This window comes from Rhea pennata, chromosome 2 (genome assembly GCF_028389875.1).
Source record: "Rhea pennata isolate bPtePen1 chromosome 2, bPtePen1.pri, whole genome shotgun sequence".
Classification (NCBI taxonomy): Eukaryota; Metazoa; Chordata; class Aves; order Rheiformes; family Rheidae; genus Rhea; species Rhea pennata.
In genome coordinates, this window is record NC_084664.1 from 6,790,969 (window position 1) to 6,809,250 (window position 18,282).

The window sequence follows — 18,282 nt, forward strand, 5'->3', positions numbered from 1 at the left end:
GATTTTTATGCTGAGACACACACTGCTTCCTCAGGAATCAATTTCTTTTTGGGTGGCATTTCATTACTATTTCATTATTATTACTTTTCATTATTTATATTACTGCTTTTCAGTTTGATTTACGGCAATATTCTGCTTTACTAAAAAATAGCTGCGGCTGAAACACTCTGGGGGTTATTAGTGGTGGAAAAAGAATTAAAACCTGTATACACTCCACATGACTGTCAAGTGTTGTTCCAGCTCAAGTGACTGGATATTACTCAGTAATTGGCCTGTCTGAAGACAGTTCCGAAAACCTTGATTCCTCCTCCTGACCGGTGGAGTTTCAAGCTCACCATCTGCCAGAGCAGAGACTATTGCTCTGTTAGCAGCCTCCTCCTTGGGGGTTAGAGGTTGGTTTCTGCCAATGCCTCTGGTCTCTGTCGAAGTATTTTCACAAGCCTCATTCTTCCCTAGCCATCCCTGACCATCCCAACCTGTGTCAACTAGAATTTGCACCAAGTCTTCTCTATCTGAAGCCTAAGGAGAACAGGAACAGAAACTTCAAGTTCTGCTGAGATCCACTTTCCAGCTGGTTATGCGGTTAGGGTACTGCAGAGCATTCAGGTTTTGGCTATTACTGGATGTCTTAAAATTCTTGCAGGGGATTTCTTATAATCAGAAAGTGTCTGGTGGTTTGTGCTGTGCAGAAGGTGTGTGGGGTAGATCTTTTGACTAAACATTTATTTTACATGACAGCGGGAGCCAGGCTGTCCCTGCTACCTTATGTTTCATGTGATGATGCAACCGAGTACTTACATGGTATCATAGTTAACAGATTGACTGTAAGGCAGAGTATTCTCTCTCTCTCTCTCTTTTATTATTATTATTTTTTTTGAATAGGGATTAGATCATTAGTGGTGAAGAGTCTCACAGTGTAATGAGAATCAGTGCCAGTCGTGCCACCTGCATGCCATTTAATAAGGGAATCTGCAAGACACACAAGAAGAAACATTTCCTGGGAGAAACTGAAAAGATGTCGTGATCCCTGACTACTGTAGTGACTAGGACAAAGGGTTGGGTACCTTAGAGTCGAGATTCAGCCCTTCCAGAGGGTGGATTCATGTCAAGCAGTGAGGGTGTAGGTGGTGCTCAGATGGAACCCGAAAGGCTTGTTCGCCATCACGGTAGTGCCCAGAACTGTCACAGAAGGTACAGAGTTTATAATTTTAATTAGGAATGACTGCTGATATAGTAAAGATATTTAAACACTAAACCACTGTTTACACCCCTAACTCCTGTCTATTTCAAACACCTGAAATACTAGGCACTTATTTACCATTCCAGTTCAAGCTCATTTTTCAGTTTATCCTTTCAAAGAAAAAATAATATCGCAAAGGTCTTTGGTATTGCGAAGTTAGCATACATCTGTGTGTTTCCTGTGTTTTCACCCAGTGGTAGGATTTACCTATAAGCCTGTAACTGAAAGCGTTCAGTGTGATCCCTTGGAAATCAATTCCTCCGTACTGAAGCCATCTATAATATGCTTCATTTATTGTCTCATATTTTTCAGCACGTGTCCTGAGGGATATATATGCCTGAAGGCTGGGGAAAATCCTGACCATGGTTACACAAGCTTTGACACTTTTGGCTGGGCCTTTCTCTCTCTGTTCCGTCTTATGACCCAGGATTATTGGGAACGTCTTTATCAACAGGTATGATTTTTTTTCTGTAAATTTTTAAAGTATAAAATAAACGCACCTCCTGTTACAGTTAAATATCCAATAATTAGAAAAAGAAAAAAGAAATAGTCATTAGATGAACTGTCCACTGTGTTCTAGGCAAGAACCATCAATTGCTACAATTAATTTCTTAGGAGTGATGATACCAGAAGACATTAAATGTATATATGGAGAGGAAGGGGAAAACTAGTACTTAGAGAAAGAAGCTTTGAATGAGCAATTTACCTGAATCTGAGTGAAGTTTGCCACTTAATAAAGATCATGGCATCAACACTTAATGATTGTTCGGTGGCTGGTGTAACATGAACTAGTCTTTGGTGTCCAACTTGAAAGAAAAGACTAGAAAAGCTCCTGCGTACTTGGCCTATCTCTTCTTGCAAGACGTGACAACGAACACGAATTCACTGGACAACGAGACCACCTTTCAGTTCTCCCTACGGCAAAATTTTCACCAGGGAGGCCTAACAGCAAGGGGCATCATTGGAGTCAGAGTTAATTTACAGTCTTGTGTGCAAGGTTGTCTGGTAGTAAATACTCATTTTAACATACATTTGTTGAAATCTATATGAGCTTAGAGAAACTGCATATAAGTATTTGGCACCAACTTACATGCTCTGTCCATGAAGCCACTGAGGATTTACTTTGGCATCTCAAAAATGCCAAAATTGAAAGACACTCTTAAGGAGATCGGGGGAGCTAGCATTGCCAGATACTACTCTGAAGATACTGATGTAGATGTATATGTAGACAGACTTCTTTGAAGATGGGATTTCAGCTTCACATGTTATACAATTCTATTATTTCAAGAAAACATGAAACAGAATTAAATCAATTTTTTTAAAATAATTTTGTAATCATTTCCTTGGTACAGAACTTACGTACAGCTCAGGAAGGTTGGAACTGTCACGGCAAATAACCTCAAGCCTTTTTGTTATTTGACTGTATGATTGCAGACAGTGGTTTCTATCACTAGCACCAGGTCCTTAACCATGGGAGATATCCATAACAAGCTCAACCTGTTACCCTGAATTCTATTTATGCCTATAAATTTGGTGGAGAACCAGGCAACATAGTCAATGGAGCCATGGTTCTTTACCCGAAAGTAGATGTCTAAAACATTCACATGAATTATACCCTGAATTATACCCTGAAAGTATCTATTTTGTCCCACTGATTGTAAAGGGACCTAGACTGTAGACAACTAAAGGGAAACAAGAAGAATCCTATTTGGAAAGTCTCTATGCACAGGACAAAAATAGATTGAGCTATGTGAGGGGAAGCTTTCACTGCAGCTGGTTGTAAGATTATCTACTCTCAAAGAAATCCAGCAAAGGTGTTTGGCAAGGGAGGAAAAAATCCTTGCATTTTACTGCAAGGCACATAGAATTTTTTGACTGTAGCATAAAAATTTCTTTATGAGAAGGTTATTTCCCTGAATGTAGTTTTCATTTGTCCTGAAAGGGTTTCTGTTTGGGCTATTAACAATGGCAGAATGAAATAATACTGTAAATCTAAGTTACTAAAAACATTTTATGAAAGTTGTGTCTTTTTTTGTTTGTTTGTTTGTTTGTTTGAAAAGCATTGTAAGCAAGTATTAGCCATTTAATTTTTGTGTTTACAGACTCTCAGATCTGCTGGGAAGATCTACATGCTCTTTTTTATGCTGGTCATTTTCCTGGGCTCATTTTATTTGATCAACCTGATTCTGGCTGTTGTAGCCATGGCTTACGAAGAGCAGAACCAAGCCACTATTGCTGAAACAGAGGAGAAGGAAAGGAAGTTTCGGGAAGCCATGGAGATGTTAAAGAAGGAGCAGGAGGTCCGTAAGCTATGACATGATTAGCCTTGGCTAACTTGAACAGTCAGTACCTTGAGATTCACAGTCTCATTATTTTACATTTGTATGATCACTAAAATAAGAGTTTGCTTGAAAACGGCTTAATGTTTATCGTCCAGGACAGAGTTATTACAATCTTCTCTAAAAGAAAAATGAGGGCTCTTCCTGCTAGAATTGTGGCCGTTTAGGCTTTATATATCCACAGCTGTGCCGTTTTAGCTGCACTAGCCCATACCAGCAGAGGAAGTTACATTGACTGACAGAAAAGATATTTTTATGATGATATAAAGTACATAACTAACAAACGCAAATGCATTTGAGCACAGACCAGCAATTTTGGTAGCTCTGCTATAGCTCTGACTGAATGTTCTTCCTTCAGCGCTTTAGTTCGTGTTCATTTCTGTTTAGTTTCTGTTCATTTCACCCAAATGCCTGATAAAGAAGATAAAGGTGGAGGGTGACCACTTTAAAACATACATATCTTTACACCTGAACACATGAGCAGGCAGATTTTGAGAATAAGCTTTGTACATTACGCAAAAGATATGGGCTTAACGTCACGTCGTACGTTTGAGCAAAACAGGGAGGCCGAAGCATGGCGGTAGCAATATAATCTTAATAGCACTAGTTAATTTGCTTGTGGTTTGTGTGGGGTAAAAAGTCTTTATTAACCAACTGAAGAGAACGTTTTAGGTGCTGTGAACAGGAAGACAATAAGAAAATTAGTCTGAAATAACATGCAGCACTGTAGTTCAGAGCAATAAATCCTTGATACACAATATAAACTAATATACATAATTTTCTTTTAGGTACGTATGGCTTCAGGGCCTAATCCAAAACCCATTTAAATCCTTGGAAAGAAAGCAGAAAATGCCATTTATCCTTGATAAAGTGTTAGTAGAGGCTTATGCATCAACTAAGTCCTTTTAAAGATCTACTTTGATCGTTTAAAGTAATAGGTGGATGCAATTTAGTCCATATATAGGCACTTTGAACAGAATAACTTTCTGCCATAACCTTAGGGAGTAAACTGAGCTCCAACTCATACCTATTTTATACAAATTTTCATGTGTTTTGTCTCCAGCAGAGCTCTTCCTAATAACAGTCAACTCCGGTAGCCCCAGCTATAATTAAAGATTTTTAAGAATTTCCTTTTGAAGACTTTGATTTCAATTAAGCCTGCATGTATGTACATGGAAAAGGAACATTAAGCCCTGAAAGTCAGAATGTGCCAAAATGAAGACTGCTCATGCAAACCTAATTTGTTCGTTTTATGTATATATTTTATAGCATAGTCTTTTCTCACATCATGTCTAATTGTTCCTGTGACCTACACAGTACAGAGGGTGGACGGTGCCTGAGTCAAGAGCAGCTCTTTGCTTTCTCATCATTTGCTGTGTAGCCTTAGGCCTACTCAAGCATGCTGTTCCTTATTCAGGCATTTTGTTCAAAGCCTGCTTCAAAGACAAAATGACTAACATCTTCAGAGGCTTTTTTTTTAGTGGCTCTTGTCATCACATAAACTCTGTGTACTTCAAAAACATTCATGTGTATTTGCAATTCTCTTGCAGTATTATCCCAATTTTATGGAGAGGAAATTTAGCAAAAGATAGATTAAAGTCAAATATATCCACTGATTTTGGGGCGTCCGAGATGCCTAAGTACTGTCACCTGTCACTTTGTATCTACAAGATACAGTTCACCATGATTTCATGTAAAGCTCAGTAATTCTGCAAATCAAGTCCCTTTCTCTGCTCGGGTGTTTCCTTGGAGCTAACACACTGGATTGGGGGGCAGGTTTAGCTCGGTTGGTTAGAGCATGGTGCTGCTAATGCCAAGGTCACGGGTTCAATCCCCGTATGGGCTATGCTGAAGGTTGGACTAGATGAACTCCAGAGGTCCCTTCCAACCTTACCACCCTATGATCTCCTATGATCAGGCATGCAGTGCCTGAGAGGCAGGAGACTGTCCACTATGGTCATGGGAACCAAAACAACAAGTGTAGATAGACTCCATGCCCTGAGAAACTATTAGACTATTTTTTTTTCCAACAACTAAAGAAGGCACCTAGGGTAGAAACATTTCAACCCAAGCAATAGGGAAGAAAATACTAAGAAACTGAAAATTAGCTTAATTAGCAATGAGACTACAACAGGCCAAATAGCACAACCTACAATATTTTCTAGATAAAAAAAAATATGATGGTAGTCGGAAAGAAAAAAACAAAATTTATTTGATCGGCTTTTAAATTGTGCAGTACAAAGGGAGCACAAATATAATTGATAGGCCTACTTGGAGACTATCAGTCAATTCGTACAATTGGTCTAATACATTTCTAAACCAGAACTTAACACTAAAAGACTAGCTGAATCTTTACAAGGAGAAAACACTTCAGTATAGCAATTAAATCAGTTGACTCAAAAAAAGAGCAATAGCCTAGACCAGCATCTGAACCCTCCTTCTAAACCTCCTTCTGAACCATCTACTCTAAGTAGCTTGCTCATGAAAGGTATATCACACAAGAATTAAGTTTTGCTGCTCTCTCAGCTTGATAGAGCTACCACTACTCCTTGAAATACCTGATTGATTCTTTACACGACTGTTAAGTGCCTTCACTTCCCTGATGCCTGTGGGAGGAAGGGAGTATTTTGTTGTGGAGAGCTGATTGCCTGTTTGACTCTAGTGGCTTACAGACAATAGCACTGAGGATTCATAAGTTTCTCCTGTTCTTGGGAACCTAGAGAGATTATATATAATTCACTCATTTTATGTATTCTGGTTTAGGGCTCTGCAAATGGGCCTATCTCCAGGTTTGAGGTGTTGATACTGCTGAGGCAGTGGCTTCTCCAAATCTGACCTCATACCTTGTGCTCAGAGCTAGCTTGATCGAGGAGCCCTCACCTTCCTCCCACCCATAGCCCGAACAGGCATCCAGCATGCTAGCGTGGGCTGCAGCTTCCTCTCTGAGTATATCAGTTCCTCCTTTTGGCTATTCATTTGTTTTCAAGCCTCTTGCGTTGTGTACTCAGGCTTTTGAATTTGGCTTCTGCTGGGTTTCCGGCAGATTGTCCGTTACCAGTGAGTTCCTGCAGTGAATCCGTAAGAGTGCCAGCAGGGCAATAAAGCACATGGGTAGCAAACTCCACCTTATCTCCAGTTAAGCCTATTGGATCTCAGATTATAGCTATCAGTGCTGCTGCTTGGGGTAAGTGTTTACAAAAAAAAGTGTCAGCTAAACTGCCTGCAGTTACTAGTACCCCTCTGTGGCAGGAGAGGAAAACTCAAGGGACTGAAATTCCAGGGAAGGTTAATCTTGTAGTTCTCCAAGTCAAGATCTTTCTAACTGAAAGCATAAGTGTTATTCCGTGGAGTATCTATGCAGTGCCCACATGCAGATGTGTACACACAGGCTGTTCCTCTACTGAAATGTAGGAAGACCTTGTCCTTGAGTTCTACATAAATCAGACTTTATATGGCCATTCCTAATGCTCCATCAGAGGTTTGGAGTAGATCTGAATAGCAGCACGACCTGCATGTGTGTGTTTATACTAGGAATTTGGCTTGCTTGAACTTACCGTATATTCTCCTCATGGTTAAGTGGAAAGGTTAGAAACATTAGGAGAAGCTCCAGCCACGTGAGATAATTTTATGATAAATGACCACTCTAGAATTTTTCATTTAGCTCCTATACAACCTAAAACTTATCATGAAAATAATTACTGAATAGAATAATCATTAATTCTCATTGGCATCCTAAACCCAAATGATACAACTTGCACCTTCTACCATCTTTTCTTTTAGGCACTAGCTGCTAAAGGAATTGATTCAATGTCACTTAGCTCATTGGAAATGTCACCTTTAACATCAAAAAATGCTAAAGAAAGAAGAAATAGGCGAAAGAAAAAAAAGTCTTTAGGAGCAGAAGAGTATGGGGAAGACCAAAGGAATCCCAAGTCTGAATACGATGATGGTCAGAGGAGAATGGTAAGCCATGGTCTGAAATGTCACTTATTTCACGGTGTACTTTGCTGAATAGGCCGGACTCTGAATAAGCAATTAAAGTTGAAACTTTAAGATAGAAAGAAGAATCAGATATTTGACACTATGGCTGACTCGCAAACATTCTGTGTTAGAAGGAAACATATCAGCACTTTATTTTCAAAATGAATTAAAAATGCCCATTCAACATTCTTATGAATCTGTTTTGATTTTTTTTTTTATCTTTTTCACCTCAAGATTACCCACAACCTGATTTATTTTCTTATTCTAATTTCATTCATCTGGTTATACCTATCCTATCCCTACCAGAGCTAAAATATTCTTAGAAGAAACATGCAAAGCTTAATAAGAGAAGAGAGGAGGAGAAAGGAGGAAGCTTGTCTCTAAGGGCATTTTTAATGATCTACAAAGAGGGTATTAACATTTTTCTATTCCTTTGCTAGTTGCCTTCAAGTCAAAACTTTGTGGCACTTGTTTCTACCTTATATTTCAGGAAAAAAAAATGGAGTGAGGCTGTTGTTAAATAGGGGTTTAAATAAATATTATTGACATGCATGAGTATGAATCTGCACATACTGTGTATATCAAATGATCATAAATAGCTTCAGATAATTTGTAAAGACAAATTGTCTTATATGCTTAACTGAGGGCAAAGTTTAAATCAGTTTATTTGTTTTTTTTTTGAATAGCCATGTAATGGGCTAAGTCTTTTAATATTTAGTTGTCAGTGAATTTAGGGATAGTTGGCAGCCATAAAAAGCTCAGAGAAAACACGCAAGTGATGTAAGTAAATGTGACTAATTAATGACTCCCAGCTCACAAAATTTACGTAGAGCTGGATTTCTGTAAATGACATGCATTTTTATATGTTTTTTAATAGGTTTTGTTGTTGTTGCATTGGGTGACTGGGTTGCATTGTTCATTACACCTTTGTTAAAGCTAGAACTGCTCTTTAGCTTCATTCTGGATAGGTCTCAAGGCACCACATACCAGAATGAGCATAGATGGAAGCTAAGCATTGCCAGTTTGTTTCTTAGATTAATATTTCTTGTTTTCACTTTTTGCCCCTGGATGTCGTATGCATGAGAGACATGGGAGACACATTTCAAAGCTTATAGTAAATCTTCTTTGTAAGGCTGTGTCTGGCATGGTTGGAGGGAGTGAGGCTGAGTCATCATTCAGATGCAATCTGAGCAGCTGTAAGTGTGTTGCCATCAGGAATCAGTCTCAATGACTGTGTCATGGAAACCCAGGCATGGATTTTTGACCAGTTGAAATTTGGTAGCAATCCAAATGAGTTGTTTTTAGTTAGAATAGACCTGTTATTTGTACTCCTCCTTGTACCAGTGTCATGAAATAGTATTATTACAAAATTTAGTGATGTAAAGTGCAGTGCAAAATGAAATCAGGCTCGTTTGGTTTGGCTGGTTTGTGGACACTGTGAAGATCTGACCTCTCTTCATATATACCTGGCTCATCAAAAAGTTCTGGGCAAGCTGAAAATTTGATACAGGCCATAAAATCAAAAGTATGTTCTGCCTAAATGCTCTTATTCCATGAATTTCCTCTTCACAGCTATGAGAGAAGGGGATGGACTTGAATTCTTTATGCATTTTCTGAACATCCTTTTACTTTGTGTAGGTGTACTTTGTGCTTGGCTACATCTTGCTGATGCTCCATCAGAATTGCACTCTTACATCCACATCAGAGTGGATCTTCAAGGCTAATATTAGGTGTAAGGGAGACTGCTGTGTACTGAGGTTACCTACCCTTAAATCAGATATTTGCATTGGGATAATCAATCTACAAGCTAATAAATCATATCCCTCTTCTTGCTCTTCTTTTTTTTTTTTTTTTTCCTTTATCACCTTCTTCCGTCGTGTTCTGCTTCTTCTTCTTCCCTCTTCTTCTCATTTTCCCTGCAATTCATTTCCTGCCCTATTTCTTTATCTCTTGTTCTCCCACTGCAATGTTCCTTCCCTAGCTGTTATGAAGATATCTGATAATACAGCACACTGGAGCTGGATCCCTTTCCCTGCTCCTGTCTTCTACTCCTTATGCTGCCTTCCCACATCCTTTGACACTTATCAGATGGGGAGTAGAAGCAAAGGAAGTATCATTCTACAAGGCGAATGCCACCTTGACCCCTCCCATTTCAGTACATCTTTAACTGTCATGTATTGGACAAATACCTTACGGCTAGGAATAATTATTCAACCTTTGCAAAGTTAAGAGGTTGACTACATGTAATTAAAACTTTCTCTCTGAAACACTTCGTTTAAAATGGATCTTACTACTTCCTCCCCAGACCTTCCTCGTTCCTGAAAACATGTTGCAAAATGTTGTTTCTCTTTCCCCTTTTTCCTTTCTGGGGGTTTCTAGACTCTCCTTGGCATTAGTTATGGTCACAGTGCAAACTTGGTGAAGCGCAGAACCAGCCACGGAAGCATATTCAGTTTCCGACTCCGTGGCAGAGACACTGGCTCCGAAACAGATTTTGCCGATGATGAGATCAGCACTGCTGGGGAAAATGAAAGCCACCGAGGCTCTCTCTTAATTCCAAGATCTGGGAGGCGTCCAAGCGTGCAAAGTCAAGTGAGCCATAGTTCTCACCCTACTACTCCCAACTGCACCCAGACGGGCAAAAGGAACAGCTCAGTGGATTGCAATGGTGTGGTTTCCCTGATAGGAGGAGGCTCCGGGGCACTCAATCCAGACCCTACTTCTCCTGCAGGGTTACTGCTCCCCCCAGTTATTATGGAAAAAGCTGGGACAGGCGACCTGGTGAGTACTTTATAACTTTTGTATGTGATTCACACTCTTGTTTCCTTCTAAATGTTATTGGAGTTTGCTGTAATTTATTTACACAGTACATAATTTATGGTAGAAACCCAAACCCACCCTCCTCGACAGGGTGAGAAGACAATGGGCTAACTCCTACAATAACTGGTGTCTAGTGCAGCATGAGACAAGTTCATGACCTCTGGTGAGACTTACTCTTCAGAACTGGCTGGAGACAAATCTTGGGTTTTGAATAAATTTTCTTTTCCTTTCTGGTAGGGACATTTTAAAGGTGGTTCCTTTTAACATTTGAATATCTGACTTTGTCCGGTGTCTAAAAAATGATGTTTTTATAATTATTCAGTGTGAGTCTTTCAGTCTCAAGATTGCCTTTCTCCCACGGCTTTCTACTTGTTTGCATCTCACTTTTGGTGTTCTGTATAGCTGCTTGAGGAGGGCAATTCTTACAGCCCAAAAGTAGTTCCCAGAAGAGTTTAGCATCCAGTTCAAATAAAGCTCAGAACAAACAAGCAGATGATCAACAGCCTTCAAGCCTTTTTCATATTTCCAAGATCTTTGTTTTAAAGCACCACCACTGTAAAAATATTCAGTAGGGCCATAAATAAAAATATTACAGCTGATACCATTAGGACCTGATTGTGAACTCGTTTGGAAAATCATGAGTTGCCATTTCGGAAATAACTGCTCTACAGGCAGGGCAATATGGACAAGCCATGCCTTTCTGTGTCCTACACCCACTCCTTTTGATACAGTCGGAACTGGTCTCAGTAAAGGCAAACTTCTGAAGCTCATCATCCCTCAACAGTCTTCAAAGCAATGGAGATCTAGTCACTTTGGTTAATGGGCAGCATTTATTTCATCTCATTTTAGATCTCTACTCTAAGTCAGATAAAATTGTCTTCCCAAAAGTCGATTTGTATTTCTGCTCTTTACCTACAAGAGGAGTCCAGGGTCATTAACTCAGCCACAGATATCTCTATTGCATACGTCTAAAGTTAGGCAAGGTGCAACCCACTCAGAGTGACTACATGCCAACAACAGGTTACATCAGGGCAAGGGAAAAAAGCAAATGAGATTCTAATTTGTATTAGGCAAGATATTTCCTGAAGAGAAAGGCAAGTGAGATGGATCCCAGCCGTGGTGTCAAATTATTAGTAAATTGAGAAGTAGCTTTTTCTCTAAAGCCAGTCAACCTCTTCCCTTTCAAGCTTTGGATTGAATCTTTTTCCTCACTTATCTGGGCATTCCCTGTAGTCCTGCAAGCAGTCACATGCTGTAAATTCAAGGAGAGACAACTCTTTATGTAAGAAGCTATGGGGGTATGAGAATGCTGTTTTGTTGACTATTTTCAGGCTGTAGCTGCTTTTTCAGATATTCACACCTTTGTTTATTTAGCACTTTGGTACATTCATTTTTGCTCTCTTCAGACAAGGAAGACCAGCCTTGGGAGCTGTCTCTAGACAGCTGAGCAATAGAAACACCATTTGTAGGCAGCAGACTCTTCCTGGACTTACCTTGGCATGAAGCAGGTTGCAAGTTAGAGCAACTATGGAAGAAGGAGTCGGTATATTTCTTAAAAGATAAAAATTTGAACCAAATGCGAAAGGCTTTGGTAGATGAGCAGTGGATGTCCCCTTTTCTCTGTAAGAAAAACAGTTCTGCAGGCTGCTGAGGTTCTCCCAGCTGTCAGAAAGCTCAGCAAACCATGAGAGCACTCAGCCCTTCACAGGAAATATCCTTTGTGTTTTGCAGGATGGGGCCCTGAGGTGACAGGGAGGCTTTGAGCTCTGCAGGCATTCCTTTTTATTTGCCAGCTTCCTGCCTTTTAAAAAATAGATGTTGAAAATTAAATGGCCTGGGTGGGTGAGCTCACTTGGCAGTTCTCTGGTCGTCTAGGAAATAACACCGAAGCACTATAGTAACAGATGCTCATTCAGTGATGCAATGTGAAGGATGTTGTGTCTTCTGCAAAACAGGTTTGGTATCTAATCTATCCAGAAAATGTAAGCTGGAGTTAAAAGCTAATTGGCAAGGAGCCCACTGCTGTACAGACGCATTCTTTAAAGGAACCATAAGCACTGGGCACAAACATACAGTCTCAGCTGTGGAGCGGATGCAAAAGAAACTCGTAAATCCAACACCTCAGCATGTCTAGAGATAAATCAACATACTCCAAGGCTTACTATTTGATTATTTTTGCTGTTTTCTTGCAAAAATTTTTTTTTAATTAGCTTTGTTCTTTGTTAGCAGTTCTAGCTTCTCTTTATATTCTCCTAATGTGTTTGGGGGAGGCAAAAGAAAGATGTGGCAAGGTGAAATTGAAGTTATCTCATTAACTCCACTGACCCTGCTACTGTTGTTTATGTTATATGAGTGTAATCTCATGATGAGAAAGGACTCTGTTGTACTAACTGTTGCATTGTCCCTGAAGAAAAAATGAAAGAAACTGTCCTTTCCATGAAGGGATATCAATTTAATATGCATCAAGCCTAATGCATCCTGAACTGAATCTTCTGGAGGCATAAGTGTAGCTCCACTGATAGTACCACGATGTCTGAGGTGATGGAGCCGACAGAGCACGTTTTAGAGCATCAGCTTTTGAAGAGACACTTGTTCATGTTCTTCTGTGGTGCTCAGCTTTGCCCGATAGGCTTAAAACAGATCTATCTGGTTGATACTGAGGGGAGAGATCAGTGAATTCTGAGTTTTGAAAAGGCTTGGAAAAGCCCTTTCGATTTCAAAGGCAGAGAAATATGGTCAGATCAAACAAGATCTGACTATCTCTGTTTTTGAGCTTCCAACCTGTGGCACCTAAGCAGACCATAGTTTCAGCAGATGATTTGAAACTGGGCTGTCTTAGGGTTTCTGAGGGAAAGCATGAAAAACTACTAGAAACATTTGCAGATTTGGCCTGTACAGTTTTAGCAACATTTAGCCTGAAGATTTAACCCCAGACTAAGCAGCTAGGACCACGATGAACTACTTTCATGCCTTTGTGTATATTCAGCTGCCACCCACAGCCTGTTTTTCTGCAGGAATGGCCATGGGTGGCAGCTGTACTAACATGAAAGCATCAGCATGGCCCGTGCTCCCTCTAGGAAGAGGGAGCACAGCAGCAGATTATCTAACTATTCAGCTGGTGGCTTATGTAAGTGATCTTCCAATATGTGGATGGAGAAGAGCACATAAGCTGAAAAAGCCAGTCTCAAACCCTCTTCGTTTCGTGATGGCCCTGGCTGCTTGGTATAGATGGTTGTGAGGCTGCTTCCTTGAGAAACCAGGTGTATTTACGCTGTGTGTCTCTTGCCCTTAATTCCTAAACACTGCTAGCGAAACAGGAGGGAATTGAAACAGTCTCAGTGGAAGGTGCTTAGACCCCTTAGTCTTGTCAGCTGGCATAGTCTTAACGGTTGGCAAACTCGCCGTTCGCAGACGGTGCTGGCTGTGCAGAAGGGCATCCATCCACCAGGCAGCCTTCTGCCGGTGCCGAAGCAGTCCTGGTCACCTGAGAAGGTGCCAGGTGCCAAGTTACCAGGGACTTAAACGCACAGCCCGAGTAACAGGAAAGTGAATGCTTCAGGGCCAGGTGTCTCCTTACACTTTGCTACACCTGCAGGTATTCTGTGCCACACAGGGCACCTGCAAGGCTGAGGGAGGGAAGGCAGACTTCTTGGGCAGCTACCAAGAAGTGGCACATGTCCACACATTATATAAGCAAATTCAAGGCATGCTGCAAACCAAGGTTTCAGTGCATTCACGTAATATTTATTTGTAGTTATGTATTGCTTTGTTGTGTCTTGGTGTTTCTTAGTTATTTAAAAGGTTAAAATATCACCTCCCACACAAGATATTCATCTGTTTGAACAGAGTTGGGTTAAGTTAATGAGCTGTTTTCTGGAGCTCAATTTACCAATGGGATCTGATGAGGATGAGTAAGATGTCACTTGTGACTGTCTAGAATTTCTTGAGGGTTAAAAAATATGCATGACCCCATCCTCTCTTAAAGCCAACTGGAGCCCTTTCAATAACTGCAAGGAACTCTCAAGGATCTTAGTTTATCCTGACTTTGCAATTATTTTGGAGATTAGAAGTGACAGAGAGATGGGCATGAGATGGAGGACATGCTAGTCTGGGGACAGTCAGCTGCTTAGCTATGCAGTTGGTTGTCTGGGGACAGTCACCAGCGCTTCGTCTTGCCGAAGAGCCAGCTGCACCGAGAACATCCCATCTGTCCCAGAAGCATAGCAGAGCCACTGATTAGATGGCTTTGGGATGGGGCAAAACCAAAGATGGACAGTGGTGGAAGCACTTGAGTAGAAGCAGGAAGGACCAGCAGCACAAAGATGACTGCCCAGATGAACCTCCTGCTTGCCATCAGGGCTGTCCCTGCGGCCGCTTCCCGATCCTAATCCCATGGCAAGTGAGAGCAGCTTGCTGCCTAAATCGTCCTTCATCCAGACATCCATTGGAGGTACCTGGGGCACCTCTCTCACACACCCACAGCCTTTCCTGAATTTCCTCTTGGTCACACTTTTTTTTTTTTTTTTTTCCATTTGGAAAAATAGAAAAGCTAGACACTACTAACTTGACTGGAGTGAAAATTGCTGGGGAGTGAGGCATGACTGTATATCCAAATGCCTAAGGGTTTAGGAGCCTAGGCAAACTTTTAACTCTTTTTTTCCAAAAGGAAAGACCTTGACTTTTGTTCTCACTAAGCATAAAACCATGTTGCTGACTACATTCTAAATTTTTTGTTGACCCTAAAGCTTCCTCAGGGGGAAATTTCTTTTTTCTCCTCCTTGCTTTGCCATGAAACCAGTGAAAAGGGAAGTGTTAGCACTTTCTGTGTTCAGAAAAATGTCAACAGAATAAGTCATCCAAAAATCACCACCAGTAAGTCATATGGGTGAAAGCAGGCTAACCCTCCACTGCTGCCGCGCTGAGCGCTGTCACAGCAGCTACAGTTTCTGTTCATTTGCAAACTTTACCAAGCGCTACCTGCACTAAATCCTTCAGATCTGACACAAATATTACAAGATGCTCCAGTTTGCAGTGCATCTCTTTAAATAACGGAGTGTCCACAAAATTAAATGCCTTCTTTATAAGGCTTTGTGCTATTATGGTCATCTGAAATCTCATTAAAAATTTGTGCTAGTACCTTCCTGAATCTATTGTTTAAAATGTGGCCTGTCCACCTCTTTTTATGCTCGAAAAGATTTTTACTGTACAGAGAAAATTAAAGTTACTCCAGTTCCCAAATGTATTCTTTTAAAATGCTACCATATAGGAGCCCATCTTCACACAACAGTTTTGACGTAATTCAGAATTACGGGCACTCAGAATAAAATAATTCCGCAGTGTTACTGTAAATTTGCATTTACATGCAAATTACTGAACAATGCATTTGTCCCTATAGAATTTAGCTGATCTAAATGAAAAGCGTTTCCAGTCAATCAAGTAGCAACACAGAAATAATCTTGTCCTGCTGGAGATGCCTTTATTTAATTCCATTGGGGTTTCTCATCTGGATTCTAAAGAGATTTCCCACGTAACAGTAGGGACTGTTGTTATTTCTGCCTAATTTCTATAGAAATACGAGTACCATGAACCGCTACGACTGTGTGTATTCTCTGTGTGATGATTATAGCCTTTACGTTGCCTTGTTTATCCGGTTCCTGGAACTGTTCTCTGTCTCAGACTGCAGAAAGTGCCAATTTCTTGTGCATTTCTTAGCTATCCAAAATTATCCACAATACAACACGGGGCGGCTCAGGCGCCGCGTTCTGGCCCGCGGGGTTAAGCCTCCGTGCCCGGGAGCTGAGGGCTTCGGACCGCGCCGTGCCGTCGCTTGCTTGGCGCTGGGGCCGGCTGCACGTCGTGGCATCCCGGCCCCTGCGGAGCTGGAGGAGGGACGGAGGGACGGAGGCGTGCGCCGGCCGCCGTGCAGAAGTGCCCCTTGGCGCGCGGGGAGGACACGCTGCAGGTGGTTCCTGTGGCTCCTGCAGGACCCCCGAAGTCTTGGCGCCCGCTTCTTGGGAGGAGGATTGGGGATGCTGAGCTGGAAAGAGAAACAAGACGACTTAAAAACCTCGTTGGGTTAGAAATACCATCTCGCACCTAGGGAAGAAGCCAGTTCCGTAGCCATTCATTTTTATGAAAGATGTTGCTGGTTTTGTTTAACTGAGACTTTCACTCATCCTGGTTTAGCTATGTCCAAAGATAGGGAGAATGAGTCTCAGAATATGGTTTTTATACAACTTGGTACCTCTGGAGTAAATTCTCTTTTCACCTGTGAACAGAAAGTGTCCTTCAGATAGTAACCCACAACTGGTAACTTTTCCAAAGCACATTACGAGGAATATTCTTCACACATTAATAGGAACATAACATCTCTCTCTGCAATCAGAAACCTGGGATTTCTGGGCATGAGGCTGTATAAAAGAATTGCTACTGCTGTGTGCTAAGCTTGGGGCCAGAAGAGATAGCAAGATGGTTACAGTTTAAGAAGAGTTAAATATGATTGAGGAATTTGAAATTTCAGATTTTCTTATGCTTTATTCTGCAGAAAGAGGGAACTAGGAAAAGGGATTTTTTTTTTTTAATTTGCCTCTTTTTTCTTGGTTTTATTTTTTTAGCTTATTCTTCTTTGAAATTTTTTTTTCTTTTGTAATGATTTCTTTGAGCTGTATGTATTTGCTATGTGCTCCAAACTGGTGCAAATGATTATGCAATTTTGTAAATGCTTTCTTCATTAATAAAACATTTGTTGTTTCTTTGTTTGTTATATCAGACATTTTTGAGGTGAAGGAAATCAAGTGAATCATGCATCTAAAATATCGTTCCCAGTTTCCCCAGCTCTGAAGCCAAGGATAGAGTGATCTCTTGTTACATTGCGCACAAGTGGAATTATCTTTTAATAGGTTCTGATTACACCTCTGCTTCTGTTATGGTTATGTCAGAAACTCAGTGGACACTGATCCAATTGTTTTAACAACAGAGAATATTTTAGGAAAAAAAGCGCCTTTTTTGAGCATTACTGGTTTTCTGGCTTAGCTAGTGTTTTAAGTGATTGTTTTAAAGTTCTTTACTCTTCTCTGGACTTGCAGTGATAATTTTTTTCACCTGCAGTACTTTGAAGTCACATGAGACCAATATTCCAACTATTATTTTAATTGTCAACCATTGGCGGTGGCCTTGTCTGAGCTGCCATGCAAACCCCTGACAAAAGGATGTCCCCTGCCCTGAAGAGGCAAAAAGGCAGTTCACAGAGCTCCGGTGGTTTTGGTAATCCATTTGTCATTGGACTACCTCTCCTGAAGAGCTGTGCTGGTAGAGAAACGGCCCTAGAGGGATCAGGTGGTCCCTCTAGGTGCATGATCTGACCACGGAGAATGGAGCTGCGAAGCTGCAACAACAGCATGTCGCAGGTTGATATCCAGAGCCTGATGGACCAGTTAGCATCATCTCAGCATTAAGGGATGTGTGAAGATCTAGATTTCACCAGGTTCCAGCCTGGCTGTGGAGGAGCAAAAGCAGCTACTCTGACATCTGTATAAACCAGGGATTGTCATCCTTGTAGGGACTTCTCCTTGCACATTTGCCTGAGCTTTATTGCAAGACCCATCAGGATCCATCTGTCTAGAGCACATCTCCAGCATAGTGTCTCAGCCCTCACAGCCTGTGCAGTCCCTCAGGGGCAGGAGAGAGTTGTTCAAACATTTATTTTGGGGGAGCTGAGCATCTTCACCAGGAGCTCTGTAGTGGAAGGTGAAGTTGAACTTGACTTTTCCAGTTCCTCACTTCTCAACTGCTTTTCTTCCCTCCTGGAAGGGAGGAGGAGGAAAGCAAGTAGGATTTGTCTCTGTACGAAGTAGGGGATCATAACATAATAGAAGTCTTAACATCTTTCTCCTATGAGCTGAT

At 41.0% G+C, this 18,282-nt stretch overlaps 1 protein-coding gene across 4 annotated transcripts in view; it reads left to right on the plus strand.

Moving 5' to 3' along the window:
* LOC134136755 (sodium channel protein type 5 subunit alpha-like) overlaps positions 1–18,282 on the plus strand; it is a 213,825-nt gene that overhangs the window by 91,915 nt on the left and 103,628 nt on the right. For all 4 annotated transcript variants that reach the window (XM_062568777.1, XM_062568778.1, XM_062568779.1 and 1 more), the window contains exons 9-11: positions 1,553–1,694; positions 3,343–3,540; positions 7,360–7,542. In XM_062568777.1, the coding sequence (XP_062424761.1) occupies positions 1,553–1,694; positions 3,343–3,540; positions 7,360–7,542 (523 nt within the window). The remainder of the gene's footprint in view (positions 1–1,552; positions 1,695–3,342; positions 3,541–7,359; positions 7,543–18,282) is intronic.